Source organism: Dama dama, chromosome 13 (assembly GCF_033118175.1).
Source record: "Dama dama isolate Ldn47 chromosome 13, ASM3311817v1, whole genome shotgun sequence".
Taxonomy (NCBI): Eukaryota; Metazoa; Chordata; class Mammalia; order Artiodactyla; family Cervidae; genus Dama; species Dama dama.
In genome coordinates this window covers 41845180-41863166 of record NC_083693.1, presented here as the reverse complement: position 1 = coordinate 41863166, position 17987 = coordinate 41845180, and the positions used below count along the sequence as shown (strand labels likewise).

General features: G+C 41.8%; 1 protein-coding gene across 2 annotated transcripts; it reads right to left on the bottom strand.

Moving 5' to 3' along the window:
• Positions 1 to 1733: 1733 nt before the first annotated feature.
• LOC133067925 (cytochrome c oxidase subunit 5A, mitochondrial) lies at positions 1734 to 12065 on the bottom strand. 2 transcript variants are annotated; one of them, XR_009695433.1, is made up of 5 exons: positions 11866 to 12065; positions 7018 to 7134; positions 5120 to 5241; positions 3621 to 3785; positions 1734 to 1899 (listed from the first exon to the last, which is right to left on the bottom strand). XR_009695433.1 is itself a non-coding variant. In XM_061158983.1 (5 exons), the coding sequence occupies exons 1-4, from the start codon at positions 11969 to 11971 to the stop codon at positions 3672 to 3674; spliced, it is 459 nt and encodes a 152-aa protein (XP_061014966.1). In that variant the 5' UTR covers positions 11972 to 12064; the 3' UTR covers positions 1734 to 1899; positions 3663 to 3671. The 2 variants fall into 2 exon arrangements, 1 of the variants encoding a protein (XP_061014966.1); XM_061158983.1 differs by having other exon boundaries at positions 3663 to 3785; positions 11866 to 12064.
• Positions 12066 to 17987: the final 5922 nt, after the last annotated feature.

The window sequence follows — 17987 nt, the reverse complement described above, 5'->3', positions numbered from 1 at the left end:
GTGCGACCCCATAGACGGAAGACCACTAGGCTCCCCTATCCCTGGGATTCTCCAGGCAAGAACACTGGAGTGGGTTGCCATTTCCTTCTCCAATGCATGAAAGTGAAAAGTGAAAGGGAAGTCACTCAGTCGTGTCCGACTCTTAGCGATCCCATGGACTGCAGCCCACCAGGCTCCTCCGTCTGTGAGATTTTCCAAGCAAGAGAACTGGAGTGGGGTGCCATTGCCTTCTCCCTCTCCTATTCTAGCACCATCTAAAGATGACGACCATAAATACTGTTAAGTTTATTTCACATCTCTACTTCTTAAAAAAGGGGGAAAGAAGGATCTTTCTTGTAGGGAATCAGACTTTGATAAAAGGTCATTTGTATTAAACCTTATCAAAACTGATTTTACTTTTTCCTTTTGTTGGCTGCACTGCACAGCATGCAGGATCTTAGTTCCTGGATTGAGGAGACCAGAGATTGAATCTGTGCCCCCTGGACCACCAGGGAAGTTCCCCTAAACTGATTTTACTAACATTTCCTTACATGGCTTTAGGAGAGAAGACATCAAAATTTCAACCTAATATTAATCCAGTTCACCTGATGGAGCAGTCAAACTGGCTGTACTAAAAGTCGCTCAAATCTAGAACCTCTTTATCCAGCAGCTGGCTTCCAGTATTATGGGGCATCTAAAGTAAGACAAAGCTTCCCTGGTGGTTCAGTGATAAAGAATCTGCCTGCCAATGCAGGACACTCAGGTTTGATCCCTGGGTCAGAAGATCCCCTGGAGAAGGCGATGGCAACCCACTCCAGTATTCTGGCCTAGGAAATCCCATGGACAGAGGAGCCTGGTGAACTACAGTCCATGGTGTCGCAGAGTCAGACACGACTCAGTGACTAAACAACAACAAAGTAAGACAGGCTTGTGTATTGTATTCTCAAGAAGTAAACCCATTTACTCAGCTCTTTAAGCAGAAAGCCTCCAAATCTACCACAGCAAATTCTTTGATGTCCAAGGCTAATACTGTACTGCTAGGGAAGAACAGGTAGGGAAGACGAGAAGCACTAAGGGGCTGGCTTCTACAGAGCACATCCTAAAGATTATCTCAGTGACTACTTTAAAAACTTTATTTCACCCATTCTTGGGAAGGCACACAATTTGGTCTGTACCCACAGACAACCAACCCTCTAAGCCCAGAATACTTGCTCGCCCTGTCAACAAGAAAATTCTACACTGGACTTCCGTGGTGGTTCAGTGGTTAAGAATCTACCTGCCAGGGCAGAGGCCACAGGTTCAACCCCTGGTCTGGGACGACCCCACACTGTGCGGGGCAGTTAAGCCCATGCACCACAACCACTGAGCCAGCATGCTGCAACTACTAAGGCCTGAGCTCCTACGGCCTGAGCGCCCAAGGCTGGAGCACCTAACGCCGGAGCTCCTAAAGCCTGAGCTCCACAACAAGAGAAAAGCCTCTGCTTGCTGCAACTAGAGAAACCCCGCAGGCAGCAACAAAGGCCTTGCACACCCAAATAAATAATTTTTTAAAAATTCTATATAAAATTACTTAAAAAAAAAAAATTTAGCTAATTTTACCCAAATATGTGAATGTAGCTGACTCATGCTGGATGGTTTCCAGAGAACTGAAGCAGTTCTCTTAGCACATAATGTTGCAACCAAACAGTGAAACCAATGACCCTACAGTAGTTCTCCCCCCCTTGCCTTTCAATGCAAACACATGAAATACCTAATTTCAGTTCAAACTCATTTCCCTTTTATTAAAGTCCAAGTTACATTACATGGTTTGGTACTCAACAAAGGAAAACTTGTTCGAATAAGGTAATATGTTATCATCAGTATTTCCAGGTGACTGTTTACAATCAAGTAGCATTATCAGTAAGTCCTTGGGAAGCCCATCTGTAAAAGAAAATATGAAAAATTAGCTGGGAAATAAAGACAGAAATCTTACTAAAAATAACCTCTAGAGCAACAGCCCAAGGAAATCTCTATGTAGTCTCTTCTGCTCTTTCTTAATCCTGCCTGAAATCAACACACCAGATATTAGCTGTTTGGCTTTTTTTGTTGTTATCCACCTGGTAATTATTGAGGTAGTATTCTTTTCTAATCAGAAAAGTACTGGGGAGCTGCTCTCTTAAGAATTTTTAAGTAAAAGAAATACAGTGTTCCTGCAGCTAGAAAATATCCTATATAACAAAGATCTTCTGGACTCCTTGGAATAACACTTGATAAATGAAAGCCTTTTCACATTTCACAAAGACTTGCTATCTGGCTTCAGGGGGGAAGAAGAGATGGTGGTGATACAGAGATGGACAAAGATAAAATTAAGACTCTTCTTTCAAAGCAAGCTGTAAAGAGATCTCAAAATTGAATTCAAAACCTCAGGCATTTTCTGCTCAGTTTGTGGTAGGAAAATTGAATGTAGGTATTCTTTGAGTTTAAGATTTTTAGAGTGTGAAATCAGGTGTGAAATTAGGTGTTCACTAATGGTATCCTAACCATGCTCACTGGTTCTTTATCTTGGGAGGATCTGATACTAGCTCTTTAAATAATTTTGGGTCCACCTTTATTGAAACTTTTGTAAGACAGCTTAGTCCCACCTTTTAAAAATAATCTTCTTCTTACTCTTAGGAAGCAAACCTTCTATTTAAGCCTCATTATTCACCTCTGAGAAATAAGACTATGGCCTTAGTAAATGCTTTAGTACTGCAATGCATACAAAGGCTGTGTGGCATAGTAAAAACAATGGACTCTGGAGCCAGACTGCCATGGTTTAAATGTGGGTTCCTCTACTAGTTGTATGACTTTGGACAAGGTGCCTCGTTTTCCTCATCAGTAAAATAGTAAAATGGGAATAAGTGTAATAATAGTAAGTACTTCACAGGACTGTTCATGAGGATTAAATGAGTTTATAAAGCACATAAAACAGTACCTCACACATATTAAGAGTTATATACACTATATGTGTTTGTTAAATAAAATAAACATAAAGAGTTATTACTTATGTATTTTTTTCTGTTTTACAAAGCATTTTCTGCATACTGCTCACTACCTGGCAATCTTGTGGCTGGTTTCATTACCTAGTCTGAATTTTCCACAAGATATCAGGTTTTTATTATCAATGAATATTAAATATTATATTTCAACTTGGGCATACAAAAACAGAAGCATCAAATTAATAAAACCCTGCCATTAAAAATAAAGATGTATAAAAGCATGCATGATGAATACCTGGTATGTAGTAGATTACCTTAATTGAGGAGAGGTTAAAGAGCTGGAATTAGGAAAAAGGCACAGAGAGGGCTTCAACTCTATGTGAAACCTCTCATTTCTTGGGGGAGAGGGAGAAACTAAAGCAAATGTGGCAAAAATAATATTTCAAAATTTGGGTATGTTACATTTATTCCCTATGCTATTCTTTACCCTTGAAATATTTTATATTATATAGATTTTAAAGTAAGGTTTTTTAACTTGCCTTTACACCAATAAAAGAACAATTACAACAACTAGAAACAACAATTCTAGCTCTTTAATCATCACAGGTACTCTCTAAGCTCACAGCCTCTAACAAAGCCATGAAAAGGTCTTTCTCTGAGAATACTGTAATGCCACTTACTCACCCCTCCCTGGATCCTTTCTCTCCTTATTCAGGTATACCTTACCCATGGGGTTTACACTTTGTCAAGGCCCAGTTCCTCTGGAGTGGAGATTCCCAGTTCATTCAAAGTTGGTCTAAGTTCCTGGATGACATAGGGGTAGATTTCCTTATGAGGTCCTGCTTTGTCCTGATGGCAAAGAAAATACAATTAGCTCCGAAAAGCTGTCCCTAGCAACAAAATGAAGCTGAAAATGCTTTCAGTCATATGCAGAGGCTAGTAGCAGAGAATACAAGTCACCTACTTTTAAATTAACATATTCGTTCAAAAGAGAGAGCAACTTACATAGGCACTATTCAAGGTAGTCTGTTAAGACACCTGGAGACTAAGACTACTAAATCCAGGGGGAAAAAACATTTTAAAGCCTTGAGTTACTGAAAAAGAAGGTGGTGATGACAGAATTTTGTGATGGCAATTAAATGTGCCCAGCAGGCAACAGGAATAATTAAGTTAATACGAAAAAAGTTTCTTAATTTGCCTCAATTTGAGAACCTAACTGAATTAACTACTGGTGCTGAATGGATTGATAGCCCACAGAACCCTTAATTATCTTACCCATTTTAGATAAAGTATTGTCATACTTTCCCTCTTACAGACCTTGCATTTCTTTTCTATAGAATATAAAAGTCTTTTCATGGAGAGCTACACGTAGAGAATACTTATTTCCAAGGCAAGAGAGCTTTGAGGAATACTTACCATAATATACAATTACACCTATATTGTCACAACATTCTTCAGAGACAAATATTAGAAGGTCAAATCGACTAAGACAGTGTCAAGTTATTATATTATTCTTCTAACAAATTCTAGGTCTCCTTAAGTGTATTTTTTAAGTTATAAAATTCTTATTTAAAATTCAATGCATTAAGTTGTTCATTATAGAAAAATTTAAAAACTATAATCAAATAAGAGGAAAGTATATATCTTTACGCTTCCCTGGTGGCTCAGACGGTAAAGCGTCTGCCTACAATGCGGGTAGACCCGGGTTCGATCCCTGGGTCGGGAAGATCCTCTGGAGAAGGAAATGGCAACTCACTCCAGTACTCTTGCCTGGAAAATCCCATGGACGGATGGAGCCTGATAGGCTACAGTCTGTGGGGTCACAAAGAGTCAGACACGACTGAGCGACTTCACTTTCACTTTCCTCTGGGAAGTCCCATTTTAAGAAGCCACTGGAGACACTTAATTTCATATCACAAGCAGCACAAAGATAAACTGCAATTCTTAATTATTTCCTTAAGATGAATTCTCAAATGGGATTGCTGAAATCCTAATAAAATAAATTCCGGAATAAATTCTTCCAAGTACTCTCCAAAGAGAATATAACCACAATGTACATTCCCTCTAACTATATAAAAACTAATTTCAGGTATTTTAACAAATTCAAAGATACAGAATATGCTAATACCTAAGCAATAGTCCACCTACTTCCAGAACAACTTTAGCATTGTTATTTCACTGACCTTAACAACCTCTAGGATGCGAACTGCACTAGCAAAATCATTTAAACGTCTGCATGCCCGCAAAGCAGCATCAATGATTTTGGGTTCTGGAACCAGGTCATAGCCAACAAGTGTGTTCATCCCTGTCAAATTAAAAAGAGGGGTCACATCAATCTGGAATATCCTCACTTAAACTACAATTTAGTTATCTATATTTTTTTATTGAACCATAGACATGTGATCTTGTCTGTTTGATCCGCTATTCTTTTTTTTTTGGCTCTACCATATGGCATGCAGAACTTCCCTTCCATGGATCAAACCTATGCCTCTTGCAGTGGAAGTGTGGAGTCTTAACCACTGGACCACCAAGTAAGTCCCTAGGCCTCTATCGTCTCTAAAATGAGATAACTGGGAATTCCCTGGTGGTCCAATGGTTAGAACTTGGCATTTCCACTGCCAGGGCCTGGGTTTGATTCTTGATTGGAGAACAAAGATCCTACAAGCCATGTAGTATAACCAAAAAAATAAAAACCTTGAAAGTGATCTTAAATGCAAACACTATTTTCAAAATTAGCTGGCTTCTTTTCGAACAGGACGGTCATTTTCAACTCACATCTTTAGCTCTTAGTACAATGTATGTACTTTGACTGCTTTAAAATAGATCTGACTGAAAAAATAATTTAAAAACAACCAGGGAAATGCTTAAGGAGAAAGTAATGAAGCCCAAATGAGGACTTTAAGGCGATATAGAGAACCATTAGTTCAGAGTCATAAACATTCAACCAGAAAATACTGGGCATGATTACTTTTGGCTCTGCACAAAATGACACATCATAAAATTTAAGATTCTCTTAATGGGAATGCAAAACTGTTCTTTTCATTACTTCTACTGAAGATTATCCAATAAGAATTTCCCTAGTTGCAGCAAAATGGAGTCATTACATACCTCTGGAGAAGTATGAAGGACTTAGGTTTCTGGCTTTTATTAATTTTAAAATATTAATACAAAGGACACCAGTGACTGCAATGCTAGAATACAGTCAGAGAATGAATTCTTCATCTGAGATAAACTGCCTACACTTAAAATTATCTATCAGTCTACTAACTTGGTTATTATTAATGCTACTTACTCATGTTAAATGCACATTTACAAATTTAGGATAAACAAGTTCTAGCTTACTCTGACAGGACACTTACTCAGGGCAAGACAGATAAATCATAACCGAGAATAAAAATAACAAAAATCCCAAACTATTACCAAGAGGGGAAGAAAACCAAATGACTACTTACACAAATTATCTATTTATTAAGAGCTACACAATTGCTAAATCTTGCTCACCTTGGCCTATCTCTATAGCAGGGATGATTCCCTCAGGAGACATTTCTGGTTGTCACAATGGGGGGTTTGTGAGGGTTTCAGCATCTAGTGGGTAGAAACCAAGGATGCTGCTAAACATCCTACAATGCAAAGGACAGCCCCTGCAACCAAGAACTGTCTGGCCCAAAACATCAATCGTGCCTCCTTCAAAACCCTGCTTTACAGGAAACACTTACTCTGGAAACTATAAACTTTCCCAATTGCAAGATGCATGACAATACCCAGTCTACATGATACATGTTTTCAAAATACAGCTGACCTCGAACATGGGTTTGAACTCTATGTGTCCACTTACACACATATTTTTTTCATAAATACTACATGATCTGAATCCGTATATGAACCTTGGACAGAACTGTGGATCAGGAGGGCCAACTGTAAAGTTGTATATGGATTTTCTATGTGCAAGTGGGCATCAATGTCCTTAACCTCCAAGTTTTTCAAGGGTTAACTGTAGTTACTCTTAACAGAGTAGTGGAAGACTGCACAGCAGTTCATAATTCTGTATTAGAATAGACACATATGCCCGTGTTCCAATTACCTTTACGCAACTCCCAAGCATCAATATCTGGCTTATTGAAGTATGTCACCCAGCGAGCATCAAACTCCTCGTCTGTCTCATGTGACCCATGGGAGTAGCAGCGAAGTGAGTGGACAGCTACAGGGGAAGAAGAACAGTAACTTCAATGTACAGATGTAGGACTTGACTGGTTTTTTCCTTTTTTGGGTGTATCTTAAAATACACACAACACAAAGTCTACTATCTTAACCATTTCTAAATGTACAGTTCAGTGGTATTACATTCACTCAATGCCTTAGGTGTTGAATCAGCTATGCATGTCATGGTAGAAAAATTATTCACCAGGTCAAATGAAACAAATCTTATGTACTGATTTGAAAAAAAATCTTAAAAAACTAAGCACAGAGGGACTTCCTCGGTGGTCCAGTGGTTAAGGCTCTGAGCTCCCAGTGCAGGGGGCCTGGGTTTGATCCCTGGTCAGGGAACTAGATCCCACTTGCCTCAACCAAGAACCCGCATGCTGTAATGAAGATCCTGCATACTGCAACTAAGACCCAGCGCAGCCACACACACACACAAAAATTATCAAGCACAGAAAAGTAAAACAAAAAGTACCACAGATGTATGTTTATGCTTTTCTCACTTATGTGTAATGCTGGTGTGTAACTGTTAACAGTGGTTATCTTTGGAAAGAGAAATTTTCTTTATACAGTATTATGATAAACAGCATTAATTCCTAATTTAAAATAACGTTCATTCTTGGGAATGCCTTGGTGGTCCAATGCTTTGTGCTTCAACTGCCCAGGGCCTGGGTTCAAGCCCTGACTGGGGAACTAAGATCCCTTAAGCTGCACGGCCAAGAAGTAAGTAAAACGATGTCCAGTCTGTTTTTTTGGCTGTGCCATGTGGCATGTGGGGTCTTAGTTTCCAGATCAGGGAGGAACCTGTGCCCCCTTCAGTGGAATCACAGAGCCCTAACCACTGGACTGCCAGGGAATTCCCTCCATTCTAGTTATTAAGCAAATTTCTAACATATATTTTCATAATTTAAAAAGTCACCACAATGATAAGCACATGCACCACAAGTGAAGAATAGTCCCCACTCACACAACTAGAAAAAGACCACTAGAAGCAATGAAGACCCAGCACAGCTAATGATTAAAAAAAAAAAAAAAGTTCACTTACACTCAATGAAAAAAAGTTTTATTAGATTTCTAAGAAGTGAGATTTTTAAACATAACACTATCAAGAAAACAGGACACCCTTAGCAGTCTGCTCCCAATCAATATACCCTTTTCAGTACCATATGAAAAGACTTTCATTTTCAGTTTCTACTTGTAACTGGACAGTGAATTGGGAGTTAAGAAATCTAAATTCCTTCTGAATAGCCTCTGAATGGGGCAGGAGGTGGGAGAAGGAATTTTTACCTTTGGGTTTTAGGAGGCAGTAGAGCCTAGTGGTCAGATACTTCTAGGCTCTTCACTCTCTTGTTGTTAATTAACTCAGGTTTTATATTCCTTATCTGTAAAATGCAGATACCACTACCTTAGCAGAGTATGATAATAAAAAATGAAAGCCACGTTAAAGTTTTGCCTAGGGCTTAGTAACCTTGTAGGTATGTACTCAATGTAGCTTTAAATTAATCCTTATCTAGAAGTGTCTTAATTGATCTTCTATTTATAGAAATCATAATTCACAGAAATCAAACATTCTTCAAATTGCACCTCTAATTCTAAGAGCTTGGTATTAATTTCTAGTTATTTTAAAGGCTTAACATATCAAAAGGGAGAAGGCAATGGCACCCGACTCCAGTTCTCTTGCCTGGAAAATCCCATGAACGGAGGAGCCTGGTGGGCTGCAGTCCATGGGGTCACTAAGAGTCAGACAGGACTGAGGGACTTCACTTTCACTTTTCACTTTCATGCATTGGAGAAGGAAATGGCAACCCACTCCAGTGTTCTTGCCTGGAGAATCCCAGGGACGGGGGAGCCTGGTGAGTTGCCGTCTACGGGGTGGCACAGAGTTGGACATGACTGACGCGACTTAGCAGCAGCACCATATCAAAAACAACCTTTCAGCCCACCATCACCCCAAATTTGTAAACCATCTTTTTCAAAAACTACAGTTATCCTTAGCTGAATAAAGTGCAAGTATATAAATGAAGTATAAACTGTTAAGCAGTTCCTTATCAAGTTAAATATACACCTACCAAACACAGTAATTCCACTTCTAAGTATTTACTCAAGAAAAATGAAGTGTATAATTCTCTCCCTAGAGGCAACTATTAAGTGTACCTTCCCAATCATCCAGTAAATTGTTTCGTGATAACGAATTTCTTTTGCTCACTGCTGGGCATGGATTTCACTAGATGACTGTGGTTTTGTTTTCTAAGTGTGAAAAAGATGACCAACAAATGCAAATCCTAGTCAGGGAGATCAATGGATCATCTTCAATGATTTGTTTACCTTCCCTCTGAGAGTCCCAAATTACAAACTGGTATTAAAAAACAAAGACAGTACCTGAGACAGCTATTTAGAAAACCAAGCAAGCACTGGGAACACACACAGATCCCAGGTTGAGGAAAATGCACTCTCCCAATGGTTTACATTATATTCCTTATTCCAGTCATAGGTAAAGCAGGATCTATTCTTCTAGTTATGGACATGCTTAACATTCTGATTTCTAGGTAAATTATATCCCTCACACCACCCCTATGTACAGTATTTCCACCCAGTTTTAGGCTTATATGGTAAACTATTTTGGAAAACAACTACTTGGTGTTTTTATATAAAGGTTCCAGAGTAGAAAAAGGGAAGCATCTGTAAAAAAACTGGGACATTTCTAGGGCTACAGTCTAAAAATCTGTTTCTAACACTGCTTTTTGGCATTCCGTTAAGCAAGTTGTTTTTTTTTTTTTTTTAAGCAAACATATTTAGAAAAATTAAGTGGCTCATTAATTCCCTTCAGTAACTAAACAGCTCCGACAAAGCTCAAAGAACAGGCATTTTGGTGGTGGTGATTCTAAGGCACAATGGAAAGAACTGACTAATGTAAAGGGTACATAGACAAGCTCAAAGACAGCTATACAGAAGTACAAGGTCTAGGGGCCCAAAGGCTGGAAATCTATAAATGTGGGAGTGGTGCAGAAAAGGCTGGAAGGTAATAAAAAATGCTACTTAAATTTAGCCCTCCACCAAGAAAGAGAAAGCAGAAACTCCTCCCACCTTTTCATAGCCTATCAGGGTAAGGAATAGGGGTGAGGACTCTAATTTTAAGGGTTGGCTGGAGAATCTAGCAATTATTCAAAATATTTAATTATCTAATTCAGTAGTTATTGGAAAACAATTCTGTTACAAGCTGGAGGTAGGTGGAGGCTCAAAGTGGGACAAAATAGGAAGTTTGGGTTGCTACTTATTTACAGCAAACTTGAAGCTCTCCAGGTTAACCCCTCCAGAGCTCTTTCATTAGACCTTGGATAGCCTCATCCAAGAATCTTAAGCCTTTCTGACTTTTAATTGCATGAAATCTCTTCAGTCTCATAATGATAATAAACCTCACCTTTAATATGCAAAAATGAAAGGCACTATAAAAATAAAGCAAATATGTTTCAAGCATCTGTACCAGGAAAGGTGCTGAGAGTTGACATTATCTCATTTAAACCTCACAACTATTAAATAGTATCCCAATTTTAGACTTAGCCAACTGAGTCTTAGGGTTTAACTAACATGTCCAAGGTCACACAGCTAGAAAGTAGTTGACATGAATGTAACCATGACTGCCTCCTTGCGGCAAATATTTAGGTTTATGGGACAACACCTAAAATAAAGTTTTTTGTATATGAACTATGCTTAAGAGAGCGACTAGAATGATTAGGAGACAAATCACTTTGTCTAACCTTAGCAAGAGTTTGAGTTCGTATGCTTAAATATTCCTGCTTAGGGGCCAAATTTCATAATGTAGCATACACTACCATCATGGGCCAAAATCAAAGTGCAGTTAAAATAATTAAAAGTGCTAGACACATAGTCTCCAGGAACAGACATAACCGGAAGGCAGAACAAGAGACAGGAATCAGCAGAACATCTTATACTCCGCAATCAGGCTTCTAACCGGAAGCAAAAACATAAAGCTTCCCCATATTTGCAGAACCCCCTATTTCTGGGTTTGTGATATACAATTTTCTAAATCAGAGTCTTATCATAAGATCTATCAAGTCAGTCCCTCTTCCAGGCCTCAGGAAATAACTACACACGTCGATCTATCGTAAAAGCGAAAGAATTAGAACGTGGCACAGCAGTCTCTAAAAATACCAGAGTGGTCTGGTTAAGTTACCACAAAACGCTAACCGAGATAGGTCTGATGAAAAGACTATAACTGTCGCACACGGAAGTATAACGTGTTCTTGGAAGACGCTAGAGGCGGCGGGGCCGGGGACCCCGGAGGGATCACCCCCGCCCCTATCCTGAGCTCAATGTCACCTTCGCCGAAGCGCTGCAGGCCGGCGGTGGCCACTCCTAGTCAGGTGGCCGCAGGGTCAGCGCCGGGGCACGGTCACGGCCTGGGGACCGAAGGGGTCCGGTGGGCGCGGGAGGTGCGCTGCGCCCCCTCCTTGGCGCCCACAGCAGGTCCACATTTGATCGGTCGGCGGTGCCCGCACCAGGAAGTCGCGCCGAGGGGGGTCCCGGGGGCGCGCCCTCGAGTCCTCCACAACTCGAGGCGACGGCGAGAACAGCTAGCGGTCACCAGGTTCGGCCGCCGGCCCGCAAGACAGGAGCTAGGCCTCTGGAAGAGCCTGCCATCGCGTGGCGGCGGGGGCCCAGGTCACCGCAAGGACACGCGGGCGCGGACAGCGGCAGGCGGGAGCCTTACCGGCGGCGGGACCGGGGGCCGCAGTGGGGTGCAGGAGGCCTCGAGGGCTGGCCCGGGCGACTGCGGCTGCAGCTACAGAGCAGCGGCGGACAGCGGCGCCTAGCATGACGGCGATGGCGGCGCACAGGTTAAGGCTGAAGAGAAGCCGGGTGTGAGCCCACGACCGCTCGGGAGCTCGTGGGGGCCGGACTCACGCACCGACGCACGGTGGGCGGAGCATGAGGGTCCGCCCACTGCGGCGCTCGCGCCTTGGCGGAAAGAGGGCCTCACGCAGCCACCGGCGGGCTACGGCGGCGCGCTGAGGACAAACTATTTCGGCGCCGCTTCCCCACGGTTCTCTGGTCCCTTGGATTGCAGCGGCCATTGTGGAGCAAGAAATAGAAGGAAGGGAAAGAGCCGTCAGTAGACAGTAGCGCGGTTCAGATCCGGCTCGGGAGACGACTCCTGCCCCTCAACATGAGAAAATAACAATACAAATTATAATTAAAAAAATACCTTCTTTGCTCTTTCCTTCCCAGGTTTGAGCCTAAAATGAGAGTGGGACAGAACGACTGCCTTCGTATAAAGGACCTTATTAGTAACTATTCTCATACCAGAAACCCGCAAGCATTCGGAGTCCAATCACTTAACTTTACAGAGAACAAATGGGCTCTGAAATTAGATTGCTTGCCTGCAATCGAGGCTCTTTTCAGTGAATTCCCAGTTCCAGCACTCACCTGGACGTTTCTGGTGACATACCCTTCTCCAGTCCCTACAGGAGGGGGGTTGTTTAAGTTACAAGATTTTTTTTTGGGGGGGTGTACTTCTGGTCTTAGGGGTGACACTTGGGGTCTTCCGTTTTCTCATGCAGGATCTTTTGTTGGCCGGGGAGAGGACGTTCTAGTGGCACTCCAGTCTCCAGAGTTCGTGGGTTCAGTAGTTGTGGCCGCTGGGGACTTAGTTGCTCTGTAACATGTGGTATCTTAGCTTCCCAACCAAGGATTGAACCCGCATCCTCTGCAAGGTGGATTCTTAACCACTGGGCCATCAGGGAAGTCCCCAGTGCCAAGACATTTAACATCTAATTTGGCCTCATTAACTGCATTCTGACCTTAGGTTCCTCAGCAGTGGGACCACTTTCCCCAGGCCTGAATTACCTAGCTGCCATGCAGTGTTAATGAGACAAGTCTCTTGTCTTGTTATCCCTCATTCTCTATCCCTGGAACTACTGAGGAAAGAAAAGATGGGGATTCAGGCTTTGCTTCCTGACTCCAGGCCCTGTCTCTAGGGTTTCAGCAGATAACCCTTTTCTGCTTCCTCCCTAGCAGTATGGCTTTAAGGGTATGAACCTGGCTAGGAAAATGATAAAAAAAAAAAAAAGCTTTTTTGAAAGCACTGTCCTCATTTTCTCCCACCAAAATATTGAAAAGACACATGGGGAAGATATCACCTCTTTGATTTCAATTAATATAAATTGCCAAGCACAGGAAGCCCAGGAGACGGCAGGGCTCTCATGATTAAGAAAGCACTGGAAGGGACTTCCCTGGTGGTCCAATGGTTAAGAATCTGCTTGCCGATTCAGGGGACATGGGTTCGATCCCTCCTCTGGGAAGATCCCACATGCTGAGGAGCAACTAAGCCCATGGGCCGCTACTGCTGGGACCCCAGTACCTAGAGCCAGTGCTCTGCAACAAGAGAAGCCACTGCAATGAGAAGCTCAAGCACCGCAAGGAAGAGTAGCCCCCGTTTGCCTCAACGGGAGAAAGCTGGTGGGTGACAATGAAGACCCAGTGCAGGCAAAAATGTAAATAAATAAATATATTTTAAAAATAAAAAGGACTGGAAAAAGAATCTAGAAAGAAGTGGATATATGTATATGTGTGACTGATTCACTTTGCTGTGCAGTAGAACTTAACACAACATTGTAAATCAACTATACTCCAATTTAAAAAAAAAGAAAAGATAAAAGCTTGAGAAAGAAAGAAAGCAACGAGTTGGGAGTTCCCTGGCAGTCCAGTGGTTAAGATTCAGTGCTTTCACTGCTGTGGCCTGGGTTCAGTCCCTGGTCAGGGAATTTAGATCCCTCAAGCCTTTTTGCTCGGCTAAACAAAAAGAAAAAGCGCTGGCTATATGGCACTTGAATCCCAATTCCAAATTGTAAGTTACTGTACTTGTCTTTGCCTTTGTCAGTGCCTTCAATTGGCTACTGCAACATTCTATGTTTTCAAAAATAGTTATGATCATAATTAACTTTGTGCCACTATAAGCTACAAACTATTTATTATCCCATCTAAGCCTCATAACAGTGTTGTGAGGTGAGTATTTACCCCTATTTTATGGATGAAGGAATAGACTCAAAGGACACTTGCCCAAGAATCACACAACTGATAAATATTAAGAATAGTGCTTAGATTTGAGCCCAGGTTTGTCCGACTGCAGAAATTTTCTTTCCCCACTCCCTGTAAAGGTAGACTTTGCTGGCTTCTCAGCAAATTCTGAACCCCCTGCTACCTTGAGGGCAGTTCTAAGTCCTTATTACCTGTATTAGTTGTTGTTTTGGTTGTGCTGGATCTTCATTGCTGTGTGTGGGCTTTCTCTCATTGTGGTGAGCACAGTCTATCCTGCATTGTGGTGCACAGGTTTCTCATTGTGGTTTCTCTTGTTGTGGAGCACAGGCTCTAGGGCACATGGGCTTCAGTAGTTGTGGCACCAGGGCTCAATGGGCTTTAGTTACCCAAGGTATGTGGAATCTTCCCAGACCAGGGATCGAACTTTTGTCCCCTGCACTGGCAGGCGGATTCCCATCCACTGTACCACCAGGAAAGTCCCTGTATTATCTTTATTATTGCTGAATGATAATTAACCACAAACTAAGTTTAAAACAATACCCATTTATTATTTCTCATTTCTGTAGGTCAGTTATGCCTTCATAGCATAACTGATTTTTCTTCTCAGGGTCTTACAAGACTGAAATCAAGATGTCAGCCAGGTCTGTGGTCTCACTTGAAGCTCAGAATCCTCTTCCAGCCTTGTTTAGGTTATTGGCAGAATTCAGTTCCTTGCAGTTGTAGGACTAAGTCCCCATTTTTTCCTTGCTGTCAGCCGAGGATCACCCTCAGCTCCTAGAGGCCACCCTCAGGTCCTTACCACATGGATACTCTATAGGTCCCCTCACAGTACCACCATTTATTTCTTCAAACCAACAGGAAAGTATCTCTGACACTTCACCCTCCTTTAAAGGCCTCATCTGATTAGGCTTCAGGCACATCCCGCATAATCTCTCTTTTGATTAACTCAAAGTAAATGGATTAGTACTAATCTTGGAATGATATCCCATCACTTTCACAAATTCAGCCCTGTTTATACACGGCATGTACACTAGGGGACATGAGCCCTGGGGGCCATCTTTGAATTCAGCCTATTACTTCACTTAGGTTGGGAAGCCCCTGCTTACTCCCAAGTTCTTCTCCAGCTGTGCCCCTGCAGCCCATTCTGTCTACTTCCTCTGGGATGGCTTTAGACCAGACATCTTGGTTCCTGCCCAAGGCTGTCAGGGTCTTTTGACTCTATCATCTTTGGCCCCGAAACCCTTTGCTATCCCAATGGAGAAGCAGCAGCTGGACTTTGATACTTCAGGGATGTCATCATCACCAGTTGATCAGCCTATCAGCTTCCTGCTACAGCAGTCTTCCTTCTGAAACAGTTGTGATGAGGCATTTCCTCTGATGTGTGCAGAAGGGAGGGATTGTTGAGGAGCTTGTATGGACACAGACATTGTTGTATCATGTGACTTTCTAGTAAAGTGAAGTTCACATACAAGAAAAGTTCTTATCTTCTCTGGTGGGAATTAAGCATGCTTTGAGAAAAAAAAAAATGAATCCTGTCATTTCAAGGCTGGAAATGGCCTTGTGGCCCTTAGTCTGACTGATCCTATGTTGCTTCCATTTCCAAATCCCCACTTGGGCACTTCTAGTGATGGGGATCCCAATACTAGCCTGCTTTGGAAAAGGAGATAAATATGAGAGGGCGCCTGAGAGAATGACATTCTTGCTACTGTTAAATTACAGCTCTGCAGCAGGGCCTTAGGCAAGGTATTCCAATTTCCTGAACCACAGTTAATTCATCTACATAATGATAATAATGATGGACCCTACTAATTCATTATTGGGAAAATTAGATAACATAGTGCATGTAAAATACTAGGTCCTGCCTGGACATATCTCAATAAATAGAACTCAATAAATGGTGAGTGTTGCATTTCTCTGTTGTAAATTGTAGAAAGTTCTTTTCCCAGGGCATGGCAGGTTGTGAGACTAGGGACAAGGCATGGAGGTGGAGTGGATAAACATACCACATGGATCACCTGGGAATCAGGGAGAAAAGGTGGCAGGAGGAGGTAGCATTCAAAGGTGATCCTGCTGGGGGCCACCATCCAATACAAGTGCGTGCATGCATGCTCAGTCACTTCAGTAGTGTCCAACTCTTTGCAACCCCATGGACTGCAGCCTGCCAGGCTCCTCTATCCAAGGGATTCTCTGGAAAAGAACACTGAAGTGGATTGCCATGCCCTCCTCCAGAGGAATCCTCCCAATCCAGGGATCGAACCCATGTCTCTTATGTCTCTTGCATTGGCAGGTGGGTTCTTTCCACTAGTGCCACCTAGGAAGCCCATTGAATATAGGTAGGAGAGCTCTAATAGTACTTTTTCATAATAATTAATACTTATTATGTAATTTCCTAAGTTATTACTTTTATGATCATAACATCATTAAAGAATATAATTTTTGATTGAAATAGAATTCACAAAGCAGAAAACTCATCCTTTTAAAGTTCATAATTCAGTGTTCTTTTATTTACTATGTTGTATAAGCATTATCACTATCTAGTTCCAGAACATTTTCATCATCCCTAAGAGAAACTCCATACCCAATGGCAGTCACTCCTCATTCCCTGAACCCCACCAGCCCTAGGCAACTACTAATCTACTTTCTGTATTTATGGATTCGCTTCACTAGAAATTTCACATAAATATGAATGTCCTTTGGGGTCTGGTTTCTTTCACAGGGCTTCCCTGGTAGCTCAGCTGGTGAAGAATCTGCCTGCAATGCAGGAGACCCTGGTTCAACTCCTGGATTGGGAAGATCCACTGGAGAAGTAATAGGGTACCCACTCCAGTATTCTAGGGCTTCGCTGGTGGCTCAGACGGTAAAGAATCTGCCTGCAATGCGGGAGACCTGGATTCGATCTCTGGATTGAGACGATGCCCTGAGACGGGAATGGCTACCCACTCCAGTATTCTTGCCTGGAGAATCACATGGACAAAGGAGGGTGGAGGGCTACAGTCCATGGGGTCGCAAAGAGTCAGGCACGACTGAGCAACTTTCTTGCACTTAATACAATGTTTACAAGATTCATTCATGTTGTAATCAGTTCTTCGTTTCTTTTTGTGGCAGAGTTATATTCCATCATATGGATATTCCACATTTTGTTTACTCATTCATCATTTAATGGACATTTGAGTTTTTTCCACTTTTTGGCTATTATGAACAAGGCTTCTGTGAACATCTGTGGGCATGTTTTCATGTGGACACATGTGTTCCATTATTTCCAGTATTATATCTAGCAATAATATATGGGTCATAAGGTAAGTCTATGTTTAACTTTTTGAGGAACTGCCAAGCTGTTCCAAGGCAGCCTGCATCAACATTCCCATCAGCAATGTAGGCAGGTTCCATGTTTTTTGCATCCTTATAATTTTTTTAAACAAAGAAAGCTGAGTTTTTGTAGTTGTCTGAAATGGACCCCACACCCTCAAGTTTCCTGTCAGGAAACAGGGCCCAGGGCTGGGGTGCTTTGTGTTCTGAGGCCACTAGCTGCTCTCTTAAAGGTTTTTTCCTGTGATGAGAATTTAACTTTGGGTCTCTCTTAAGAGTGAGTGTGCCGCTCCTTCTAAAAATTATCTTACTGACTAGTCAACCTTGATTAACCATCAGAATCACTCAAGGATCTTATTGAAATACCCATTTCCAGGTCCTTCCTGGGAGATTCTGATCCTGTTGCTTTGAAGTTCAACCCCAGCAATCCGTATTTTTTAAAAATTGTGGGATAATTAACATATAACATGTAATCTACACATTTTTTTC

Bases quoted from the DNA above. Each gene is read 5' to 3' on its own strand.
- LOC133067925 (XM_061158983.1), bottom strand. From the start codon at position 11,971: ATGCTAGGCGCCGCTGTCCGCCGCTGCTCTGTAGCTGCAGCCGCAGTC. The intron at 7,135-11,865 runs GTAAGGCTCCCG...CTTCCCCTGTAG, and splicing joins GGCCCCCGGTCCCGCCGCCG to CTGTCCACTCACTTCGCTGC. The intron at 5,242-7,017 runs GTAATTGGAACA...TTAATTTGACAG, and splicing joins TGCTTGGGAGTTGCGTAAAG to GGATGAACACACTTGTTGGC.